Here is a 12,132-nt window from a genome sequence, read left to right as displayed (position 1 = left end):
CGAACTCAGTAATAATATTCTTAAAACTATTCTGAAGACTGAAGACTATATGGAGTCATAGACTCCATGTCTTGTGTAGAAATACCATCTCTGGGTAATTTTTACCTAGTTTGTGAGTTAACTAACTCTAGCCGTGACTACGACATACGGGCTGATAGGAGTAACTATCAGAGTTATAATTTCTAAAAATAGAGACATATGTTCAAAACATCAGAAACATGTCATAAATATGGAAGTCATAAAATTGACATTAAATATCGTTGTCGTTAATGTCAATGTAATTTTAAAACGTAAAATGTCAATGGAAGATGTCATAATTTTTATTTCATATGACACCATATTTGAAAAAAGGTAGAACAAACCGTAAATCGTATCTTCACGCCACTCTGCAAACTCAGTAATGATATTCTGAAGACTTTGCAATGCCAGAGTTTTCAGCTCTTCGTCAACGTGGAGAGTAAGACGTGACAGGAGGTCAACTAATTCCGACTTTGACATTCCATCGGGTATAAGCCTTGGAACTGCTGCTAAACAAGCCCGAAATAGGTCGATTTTGGGTTTATGCTCTCGTGGAATCAACTCATCTGCCTCCTGTAAAGAACTTGAAAATTAGACTCTGTCAGCTCATTAAACAAAAAAACAAGTTTTTCAACTGAAAGTAAGGAGCAACTTTAAAACTCCAAACGAACATAAATTAATACGTATATGAGGGGGATTGCACCCTCCTTAACACCTCACTTTTCACGCTAAAGTTTTTGGGCACTTTAAAAAGTTACTGATTTTTATGATCAAACAACCCTTGTGTTTCAGGAGTCGTTTTTAAAGAATTGGGACAAAATTTAAACTTCACCGTAAAGAGCGAGGTGTTAAGGAGGGTGCAAACCTTCTCATATACGTAATAACAACGCTAGGATATTTGTCTCCACTTCCACGGAAAAACCCCCGTCCCCACGGAAATATCCTTTGGACAATTTCAATCCTGACGAAAATTTACCCCGGACAATAATCCTTAGCATCTCCACACGTAAAATTGAATCGGTAAAGAGAAAGCAAGGCATATAAAGAAATTTCGTATAGGAATTCTGGCAAATTTCCGCAATGTAAAATTTCCCCTGAAAAATTCACCCCCTAGAAACTTCACTCTCCATTTAAAAACCTTCCTGTGCAAAATCCCCCCAGCAGAAAATTCGTCCTCCCCTCCCCACCCTAAATACATATGCATACGTACTTCCCAATAACAAATGCTATATGTAAACAACGGGCAAATTTTTTAATTTAAAGACCTTTCCCCAGGGGCTGTGGGGGCTCGATCATATTATCTCCAAAGGCATAGTTATTGGGCCTTTCAAGACCCACTAGGTCGATACAATCCCCCCTGGGGAAAACATAAAACAAACAAACAAAAAACTAACAAACACGCATTCCTGATCTTTCTTCTGGCAAAAACTACAAAATTCCCCATTTTTGCATATAGCAGCTTGAAACCTTTAAAGTAGGGTCCTTTGATACGCTGAATCTGATGGTGTGATTTTCATTAGAATTCTATGACTTCTAGGGGATCTTTCCCCCTTTTTTCGAAAATCCAACAAATTTTCTCAGGCTTGTAGCTTTCCAAACACATCGTGGTAACGAAGTGTAAGTAAGGAGCGACTCGGCTCAATGGTAACCGAAGCCCTAGAAAACGGGTTTTTGATACCAGTAGATACATCAAAAGAATCAGATTTCAATGCTGATTTCAAATATATGACTTTCACCAAGTTTAGTCCTACCCATCAGAAGTTACGCGCCTGAGAAAATTTGGCTGATTTTCGAAAAAAGAGGGAAAGACCCCTTAAAAGTTATAGAACCTTGATGAAAATCGCACCATCATATTCAGCGTATCAGAGAACCCTACTGTAGAGGTTTCAAGCTCCTATCTACAAAAATGTGGAATTTTGCATGTTTTGCCAGAAGAAAGATCACGGATGCGTGTTTATTTGTTTTGTTTTTTTTTGTTTTTTTTTTTCAGGGGTGATCGTATCGTCCCAGTTGTCCTAGAATATCGTGGGAGGGCTCACTGGAATGGAAATTAAAAGTTCTAGTGCCCTTTTTAAGTGACCAAAAAAATGGAGGGCAACTAGGCCCCCTCCCACACTCATTTTTTCCCCAAAGTCACCTGATCAAAATTTTGAGATAGCCATTTTGTTCAACATGGTTGACGATATGATAAATATGTCCTTTAGGATGACTTAATCCCCCGAAGTCCCTGGGGGGAGGGCTAAAAGTTATGAACTTAGCCCAATAACATATAGTATTGGTTATTAGGAAGTATACAGACGTTTTCAGGGGGGATTTTTTCTGGTATAAAGGGGGGTGGGTGGGTTGGAGGTTATGTGGTAGGATCTTTCCATGAAAGAAGTTTTTAAGGGGGAAGGGCCATTGCTATGAAAGGGGTGCCAGATTTCTCAGTATTTTTTAAAAAAAAGATAAGAAATTAAATATAAAAAAACAAGTTTTCCAACTGAAAATAAGGAGTAACATCAAAATTTAAAAAGAACAGAAAATATCACGGGTATGATTGGGTTCACCCCCTAGTCAATACTTCGCTCTTTAAGCCAAAGGTATTTTATTATTTTCATAAGAGCTATTAATTCTAAATAGCGGTCTTTGTGATTAAGGGGTCATTTTTAAAGAATTGGAACAAAATTTGAACTTTAGTTTAAAGAGCGAGGTATTGACTAGTAGGCGGGCCCCCTATTATACGTATTAAAAATATATGAATGTAGAAGTTCGTTACGTAAGTTAATTCGTAAATTACGTATATTTATTACTAATAAAAACGTTCGTAAATAAAATTAAACAAGTTTCGAGAAAGCCATTTAACCAAATAAAAGTAAAATTAATATGCAAATTTATTTTAATTATTCATGTACGGTGAGCCAGAATCAAAACCTGCATCAATTCAAAAACGTTCAAAAATTAAATAAAAAAAACAAGTTTTTTTAACTGAAAGTAAGGAACGACGTTAAAACTTAAAACGAACAGAAATTAGTCCGTATATGAAAGGGGCTTTCCCCTCCTCCACGCCGCGCGCTTTTAGCTAAAGTTTGTCTTTCTCACAACTCTTATTTTTTTAAACAATAAAAAACTTTAGCATAAAGAGCGAGGCGTTGAGGAGGGGACAGCCCCTTCATATACGGAATAATTTCTGTTCGTTTTAAGTTTTAACGTCGTTCCTTACTTTCAGTTAAAAAAACTTTTTTTTTTATTTAATGATGGGTAAGACTAAACTTAATGAAACTTATAAATTTGGAATCAGCATAATAAGCCAATTCTTCGAAATATCTATTTATACCAAAATTCCGTTTTTTCATTTCGGTTACCATTGAGCCGGGTCGCTCCTTACTTACAGTTCGTTACCACGAACTGTTTGATGCCTCGCTCTTTGCGCTTAAGTTCAAATTTTGTTCCAACTCCCCCGACCCCCCCCCCACCAGAAAAAAATCTCCTTGAAAACGTCTATATATTTCTCAATAACCAATACTATATGTGAACAATGGGCAAAGTCGGCGACTTGCAGCCCTTCCCCGGGGACTGTGGGAGATTAAGTCATCCTTAAAGACATAGTTACTAGATTTTTCGACTATGCTGAACAAAATAGCTATCTCAAAATTGATCGGTGACTTTGGGGAAAATGAGCGTGGGAGGGGGCCTACTTGCCCTCCAATCTGTTTGGTCACTTAAAAAGGGCACCAGAACTTTTAATTTCCGTTCGAATGAGCCCTCTCGCGATATTCTAGGACCACTGGGTCGACATGATCACCCCTAGGGAAAAAACAAAACAAAAACAAATAAACCCGTATCCGTGATCTTTCTTCTGGTAAAAAATGCAAGCTTGAAACCTCTACAGTAGGGTAGGGTTCTCTAACACACTGAATCTGGTGGTGTGATTTTCATTCAGATTCTATGACTTTTAGGGGTTGCTTCCCTTTTTTTTCAAAAATAAGGCAAATTTTCTCAGGCTCATAACTTTTGATTGGTAAGGCTAAACTTGATGAAATTTACATATTTGAAATCAGCATAAAAATACGACTCGTTTGATGCATCTATTGGTATCAAAATTCCGTTTTTTAAAGTTTCGGTTACTATTTAGCCGGGTCACTCCTTACTTAAAGTTCGTTACCACGAACTGTTTGAAAGATTCTTGTACTCAAATGCCTAACCATTATTTCGCACGTAAGCGAAAACCTTAATATTTTGAATCATATTTGTATAAGAAAAAAATCAGTTGCTTTTAAATCCCTCCCTTTTTTCACACTCACCGACGTTCTAAGAAAAAGGACTCCTCGGCAACCTAGGAAAAATGGGTCAGATTAAGCAGACACAAACAAATTGTGACTTAATCATTGGTGGAGCTGCTGCTAAATAAGCCCGAAATAGGTGAATTTTGGGTTTATGTTCCGTTGAATCAATTCATCTGTTTCCTGTAAAGACCTCGAAGATTAGTTCCTGTCAGCTTTTCTGTCAGCATTCCTGCCATTAGTTCCTGTCAGCTAAGATTAGTTCCTGTCAGCTAGGATTCATGCACTTGAATACATAAACTATTCTTTGTACATAACAGAAAATATTTACTTTCATTATTAGAATCATTTAGTAGTAAAACCAGTTGCTTTTAAAGCCCCTCCCTTTTTCACTCATCGACATCTTGAGATAAGAGGCATAGCAATTATAGTCAGCGTACTCTAAGAGATTAAACACTCATAAACACATTATATGTGATTGAATCATTGGTGGTCTGACCCAAAATGTACACTAAGGAGAACCTTGGCTTTTGGAAATATATGTTTTCTAATAACCAACCATCACGCAATCCTTTCCAAGATCTTAGAAAAACCGTTCAAATAGCACGATAATGACTATAGTAGTTTTCTGTTGGAACTGATTATGCCACAGAAAAAAAGGAAGAAAAACATTAATCTAAAGCAATTCTAATGTGAACTTCCCTCTAAAACTAGGTGAATACCAAGCAGATGCGGATATAGAGAAAAGTCTGGGGGGGGGGAGCAATGTGAAAGGGTGCCAATAAGAAAAATCTTGGGGGGGGGGAGGGTGTGACAAGGGCGCCAATAATTGACCAAATTGACAAATTTATTTAAGAAACTGGAAAACAGAAAAAAAGGAATGAGGGAGGCAGAAAAAATCTTGGGGGGGGGGGTCTGAGGTCCCCCTGGATCTGCCAGTGATACCAAGCCACATACAAGAGGGGTTATTTTCTAGAAGGCCTTGTAATTAACATAAACTAAGACGGTAACACTACTTTCAACCCTAAAAAGATACAACCCAAGTAAACTCAACTTACCTTATTAGCTGTAGCAGGATTCGTTTGAAGAAGAGGCTTTCCAAACTGGGAATCTAATGCTCTGAGGATGCCACTTAAGACTTTTTTAACGTGTGGATAAAATGAATTAATACCAATCAATCTGGCAGTGTCGTCAGTAAGTACTTTATTTAAGTACGTCTTTTTTATTCTGAGCGTATTTCCGGATGGCATACTTCCCACATGTTGAGGCATGGGTGGATCTCCTGAAATTAAACGGATATACGTGTTTATTGACACAGATGGAAAAGACCAACTGCTTCATAGACCTGTAATTTAGAACTCAGTATGACACTGTCAACTACTACTAATAAACTTACTGCAATTTTACGGCACATATCTAACAAGTTCCCAGCTTGAAATAACTAATTCATTCTTCCAGATACTGAGAATGAACCACTTGACTTTGTATAGCAGGGATGGCGTAAAAAAAGAAAAAGAATTATATTACTATCTGCTGTGGTCGGTATTCTTCAGTTATCAACAGGCGTTCCTTCCGCGGAAATTACACTTGTGACTGCTGACCGGACCTCGTATTTACTAGAATCCGTCTCAGACTCAAGTCCGAGAGATTTGCGGTGCCATGTTGAATCTTCGCGATCTCGAGATCTCACCTATTCGAGGGGATTAGTCAATCGATGTCTAAGAGTGCAACATTACTAATCAACATTTGGGAAACAAGCCTTACAAATAAGAAGCCCTCCCAGGGTGCCCTGGATGTCGTTGCTCTTAGGAACCCCAAGATGTCGCCCTGGATGTCGTTGCTCTTAGGAACCCCAAGATGTCGCCTCTTAAAATAAACTTCTGCTTTTTGGCCAAGACATTCTGTTTTTTTACCATCCATTTGGGGTCAACCTAAAAGCAGATCTTCCCAAATGGGACGGAAAGGGATCATAAGGAAGGATTTAAGGGAAATTAAAACCTAGTGGGAGCAGGTAAACAGAGAAGTTTAAATAGATTGGGGTGGAGGAGGAGCGTGCCGAGCTGCACGTGCTACTCATATTCTCACATGCTCCATTGATACAAAGGCATTGGCAAAGAGTAAGGTCCTATTTTACTATTAAAATACGCAAGAAATTCGATCAAAAATTTGATGATGTTTATATATTAATTTCTAGAGAAATCAAAGTCCTAGTAGTTCACACATATTAGGTTCTATTTAATTTTATAAGGATAAGGCAATGAAAAGACACCGTTTTGGTACTCAATTATAATACAAAACCTCGATATTGGCATGAAAAAATAATTTCTAAAGTAAGCGGAGCCTGGATCCATATATCGACAAGAAAATATGACGTCATGCTTCAAGAACAAAGAAATGAGATGACGTCATGGAAAGCATAAAGAAAATCTTAACTATTTGATGACGTCATGTAATGCATAAAACGAGTGAGACGCTTCAATTTATCATATATATTTCAGAGTTAGACTGAAAAACATTGATTATAATTTTTACACAAAGGTATTATGAAAACTGAAGGATCAAGTACCCAAAAGCACTTGAAGTTAATTGCAGAAAAGTTGAAAGCAGTTGGCAAGCGAGAAATGAACGGTGTCCAGCCTGTGTTGAAGAAAAAAGAGTTTTTAGTCCGAAATGGAGCAAGAGGCTATTCAAAAATGAGTCAAAGAAGCATATACACTGACAGGAATAAAGTAGCTTATGAGCGAAAAAAGGAGGAATACCAGCAAATATTGGAAAGGGAAGAATATATGTCCCCAGGAAGAAAAGCCTCACCTCAAAGGCAAAGGTATGAAGAAAAAACTTCAATTCATTCCCGAGACAAGGTATACAAGCCAGGTAGAAACAGAAATGAAGTTTATTGGCAAAGAGAGAAGAGGTACAACCATTGAAGTAGCGAAGGGGCTGTTACGTCTGAAAGAGCTCTACAGCGACATCTGGCAGCCCTGGAAAGAAGAAGAAGGGTACCCCAGCCAAGAGAAGTAGTACCTGAATTTCCAGAAGATTTTCAATTTGCAGTCAATTTTCCTTTTGATCCTATTGATGTGTGCTATTTGTGGATGGCGAAGGCGCAACCTTGGAGGATTCAAGAATTTGGAGGCTGGCATTTGAGCAAATACGAAGATGGCTTCTATCTTTCTTATAGGTAATATAAGCTTCTACCAGTTTTTTTTAGTAATTTCCTTGTCTAGGACTTAGACAAAAGGGTTTTGTAGCCCTGCCTTTTTATTAATTGTTTACATGTGCTTAATCATATATTTCCGTAGTGGTTTACAGGCCTATATAATTTATCTTATATTCCCAGTTTTAGAACAAACACCTCCATCCTCTCCCTAACTCTCTTGAAAAATTACCGCTGGTGCAGATAAATACATTGATAAATAAAACTGAAGTTTAACTGAGCGCACAAATTAAAATTTAAGAATAAAACTTTCCGCGGAAGCACCTTTGGTGAAATTGGCTAGCGCGTTCAGTTCTAAAATTATTAGTCTTTCGCGCCTCTCTGGGGTCATTTTTTTAGTTGTTTTGTTTTGTTAGTAGAAAAAAAGTGAGAAATTGTTGTTCGTTTAAGGTTTTAACGTTCAAATCATAAGCCTAAGCTTTTCAAAATACTGGAATACCTGATATTTGATTCATATACAAAAATAAAAATCCACAAGAAGGCTTTTGAAACACTTGGAGGCTTTATCTTTTTTTTCAGTGAATATACAAAAAAGAAATTTGTTTTCGACATATAGTAATATGTAGATCAAAAATGCAATCAACAGTCTAAGTAGGCGTAAATACTATCATTTAAGAAATTATATTTCGTCTCTAAAATAAGAGACCAATTGCTGTAGGCTATAAGCTTTATTTTTTTAACTAATTTAAAAAATAAGTTTTTTAGACGGAATCTATTTTTTTTAGTGAAGATAAAATTTAAACAAACATATATTATTACAGCACATCTTATGCAAAATATATTTGTAAAATTGGGGCAAATAAAGTGACGCGTAGTATAGCCCTAAATTTGTAGAATTCTGAAAAAGTAGCACTTTTCTAAAAACTAACTTTAGGAAAAGTATCCCCAGGTGGACTTGAATAACTTAGCAATATAAACAAGACTGTCACCCCTTTATAACCAAACGCATTAGCCAATTTAACTAAGGAGGCTTGGATCAACATAAAATTTCTGAAATTGTTTCTTATATGCCTAATATGTCCCCGCTTTTTTCTTTTTTCTGTTTCTTATCGGCATCCGTGCAATTTTTTGTTTTTCTTTTTTTGTATATTGATTGAAATAACAAAAAAAGTAAAAGCTGCCTAGAGTTGTTTTTCTAAAAAACGTCTTTTTGAAAAATTAGTTTTTTCCGTCTTTATTATAATATTTTGTAAATTTGGAGTTTGTCCAGTAGCTAGATAAAGACGCACTAAGGAGACTAGAATTAAATATACAACCTGTAACATATTAATAGCACTAACTGTAACGTTTAAAATTATACTGGTATTTTAAATATAAAAAACTGGACTCTTTTTTTTTTCAAGAGAGGAAAAGGCGCTCCCCAGGTTGGCTAAAATTCTTCTTTAAAAAAAAAAAAAAAAAAATTTTATCCAAGACTTCTTAGCCCTAACTGCTCGCGCATTCAACTATTCATTTTGATAAATTTTCGTCGGAAAGGTCAGTCATTCAAGTTTACTTGGAGATAGCTTGATTTTTCCAAGGTTTCAAGATTTTTCAAGCTTAACAAGAAAACCGTATATCATGGGATACAATTTACTTACAGACATTCATAGCTTGGATGTGCTGTCAGTGTAGTTCCATGTTCCTCATTTTTTGGGGATTTCCCGAATAAAATTTTGTCTCTGAAAAATCAAAGATTTCTTTTTAAAAAATTAAAATTAATCTTTTTCCTCTCACTTTTTGGTTCTTCGCTCTTTATGCCGGATTGAACCATGGATGAGTGGATGATTTTGTGGTATAATATGCTTTCTTTCTCTGCTGACAATTTGATGTTCAGTACATTCACCTAAATTGTTTAGTTTGTTGTGAAGGTTTTGCCTGTTAGTACATAGTTGATAAGTAACTTTGATGTCAAAAACGGATCAATATTTTTTTTTCTGAACATTGGCACATTTTCTGGTCTTAAAAAAAAACCATCAAGAATCAACTTGAAGTAGGTTATGTTAAAATTTCCCAAATCGTGGCCGCTATTCTCATAAGACCTTCAACATACTGCGACCATTCCATTCGTTGACTATCAGGTTTGCGCCCATTTTTTTAATACTTATGAAATGCGGGATATTAGAGCATTGAATTTCCGTTACTGTAAATACCTTTTATATCTGTCGCGTTGGTATGCGAACCGTGTTATTCAAATGATGAATGCACATGATATATTGACAATCAAAGTCGTATTCAAGGGGGGTCAAGTTAGGAGGTCTGACCCCCCCCCCCCCTGAAGTTTTGTCTGAGTTGTAGAAACTTAACAAAAAAAACATATAAAGAAATCTGTGCTTTTTATAGTTATTTTGTACCCCCCCCCCCCCTGATCCTCTGCCGCCAAGAGTAATAGCCCTCCCCCCTCTGGCTTTGGCCATGTCCACGTCATATAATAAGTTAGAATTCAAGTTAAATGAAGAGGCTTGTCAACGATTAGGTCCTTTTCATCCAGTCGTGCGTTTGTTTTGACTTGTCTAAGGAAAGTTTCTTCGTATGTATGTGTTTGCGTTAAAAACAATTTCTGTATGAGTTTAGTGACATATATGTGTATGTATGTCTTCATTGTATATTTATGTGCATGTATTTTTCTTTTCTTTTTCTTTGTCCGTTTTCTTGAGCTACTCTGCTATTTATACATATTGTACAGTGGGTTAAAACTAAACGACTATTATTATTACAGGGAGCAGCCACCTGACAGAGAACTATGGCAGAACTATTACAGAGAATTATTACAGGAAGAAGCAGTGACTTGTACCCCACCTGACGTAGAGTACCGTAGAGAGCCGTGGACTGTACCCAACCGTGACTTAGTTCTTATAAAAAATAAGCAGGGTGAGCCTGCTGGTCAAACAAAATAGTTCCTGCTGTGAATACTCCTACACTGGAAGAAATTGGCAGAACCCTGAATGCTCCTATGCTGCTCTTTAATTATCCAATTTGAGAGGAATGAGTTGCAAAATTTTTATATCTTTCTGAAATTTTTATAATAAAAAGACAAAAAAAAACACACATTTAGATTAAGTTTACTTTAATATAATGAGAAGGTCTACAGTTTTCGCAGAAGTAGCTGAAAATATTGGAAAATAATGGGGATATTTGATTAATTGATTCCTGTATTTTCAACGATTCACAAAAATAATAAACAATGAAATAAACATAGCCACTACTAGAAGGCCAAAATCTCACAATTAACCAATCATAATTAACTAATTAATTAACACACACAGAGAAAAAAAAAAATCACCCTGCATCTCGGTTGAGGAGAGACCTTTTGGGAATTGTTCATTGACAAACAATAATTGATTTCCAAAGATTTCTGAAAGTAAAAAATTAACTAATAAGTCTCACGTCCTGCCGAATTTTACTGATTAATTGGTTTCTAGCTGTGGGTAAAACCCCGGGAACCAATCTCTATCTTTCAATTTTGATAAATTCACTACATGAATCCCTTTTTTTAGCTCATTATTCAAATTAAAGCATTACTTAAGGAGATATTTGTATTTCAAACAGATACTACATACAGAAATGTAAGCCCCCCAAAAGATATTCTAATCATCGTCAATTTATGGGAATCTATTGTTCACATTATCAACTAAATTAGTTTTTAATAATGCAAAGTTATGCCCTTATAAGGAAAAACAAAGCTACAAGGCCAGAATATTATTGCTCCAAATAGTCTAAATATTTTTGTTAAATTTACCAGTACCCATTTTGAGAAATTTGTCAGTAGCACCCCAAATCTGTTACGCGTCCTTTCTTAATTGATAAAGCCTATTAAGGGTCGTAAAGATCCTATATCATAGGAAGATTATGTACAAATTATGAACAAAGGGTTTCGCCTTGTTTTCTTTCATTTATTAGACCATGGTAAAAGACCACGCCTCCCTCCCTTTCATCGGTCTCCTTATTACTGAATATAATACTGTTAGAAGTTATCCCTCCTTCGAAACCTGTAACCTGGCTGGGGAATGTTTTATTGCAGATTTTAATGCGTATTTATTTATTTACAATGTAACAGGTTGAAAAAATATTGAAATTTATAGCTGCTCATCTTGGTTTAATGTAGTTCTTTACTTTTCTTTGAAAAACTGTTTTTGTGGAAAAACTTTTTAAATTAATTTTCTTAATTAAGCGAGATGTAGTAACGTTATCATGCGGGATTAAAGGTTGATTATTATTTACTTGTCTTATATTAAAAAGAAAGGGACAGGTTCGCCGACGAATTTGTTGTTGGAGTAACACTTTACTTTTGAATTTTTGCTACCAAATAAATCCTGTAGTCATCAATCTTTTAAATCTTTTGTTTCAATAAAAATTGTTTTCTTTTTCTAAAGGAAAACAGCGATAACGTCCTTTCAAAACGGTCTCAAAGTTTCTCGTTGCTATTTCTCGATGCAACTTAACTTTTGAAAGAAAGTTCAGTTTGGTTACCCATATTCACCAAATACATTTATTAAAAATAGCTTCTTTGGTCACGTAAGAAGAACATTGTAACTTTTTATTTCCGTTCGACTGAGCTCTCTCCTGGTATTCTAGGACTATTAGTTCAATTACGATTCCCCGTGGGAAAAAAGGTAATAAAAAAACTAACACGCATGCGTGATCTTACTTCTGGAA

General features: G+C 35.8%; 1 protein-coding gene and 1 pseudogene across 1 annotated transcript in view; one reads left to right on the top strand and one right to left on the bottom strand.

The window, feature by feature from the left end:
* fry (microtubule binding protein furry) overlaps window positions 1–12,132 on the bottom strand; it is a 303,691-nt gene that overhangs the window by 217,895 nt on the left and 73,664 nt on the right. The window contains exons 10-11 of the mRNA XM_089104145.1: window positions 5,339–5,562; window positions 363–591 (exon numbers count right to left, since the gene is read on the bottom strand). Coding sequence (XP_088960271.1) covers window positions 363–591; window positions 5,339–5,562 — 453 coding nt within the window. The remainder of the gene's footprint in view (window positions 1–362; window positions 592–5,338; window positions 5,563–12,132) is intronic.
* LOC148941313 (uncharacterized) lies at window positions 6,824–7,465 on the top strand (annotated as a pseudogene).

This window comes from Artemia sp. Qi Xiang Cuo, chromosome 18 (genome assembly GCF_049724085.1).
Source record: "Artemia sp. Qi Xiang Cuo chromosome 18, ASM4972408v1, whole genome shotgun sequence".
Taxonomy (NCBI): Eukaryota; Metazoa; Arthropoda; class Branchiopoda; order Anostraca; family Artemiidae; genus Artemia; species Artemia sp. Qi Xiang Cuo.
Note: the sequence above shows the minus strand (reverse complement) of the source record. Positions and strands in the feature narration are given on the sequence as shown.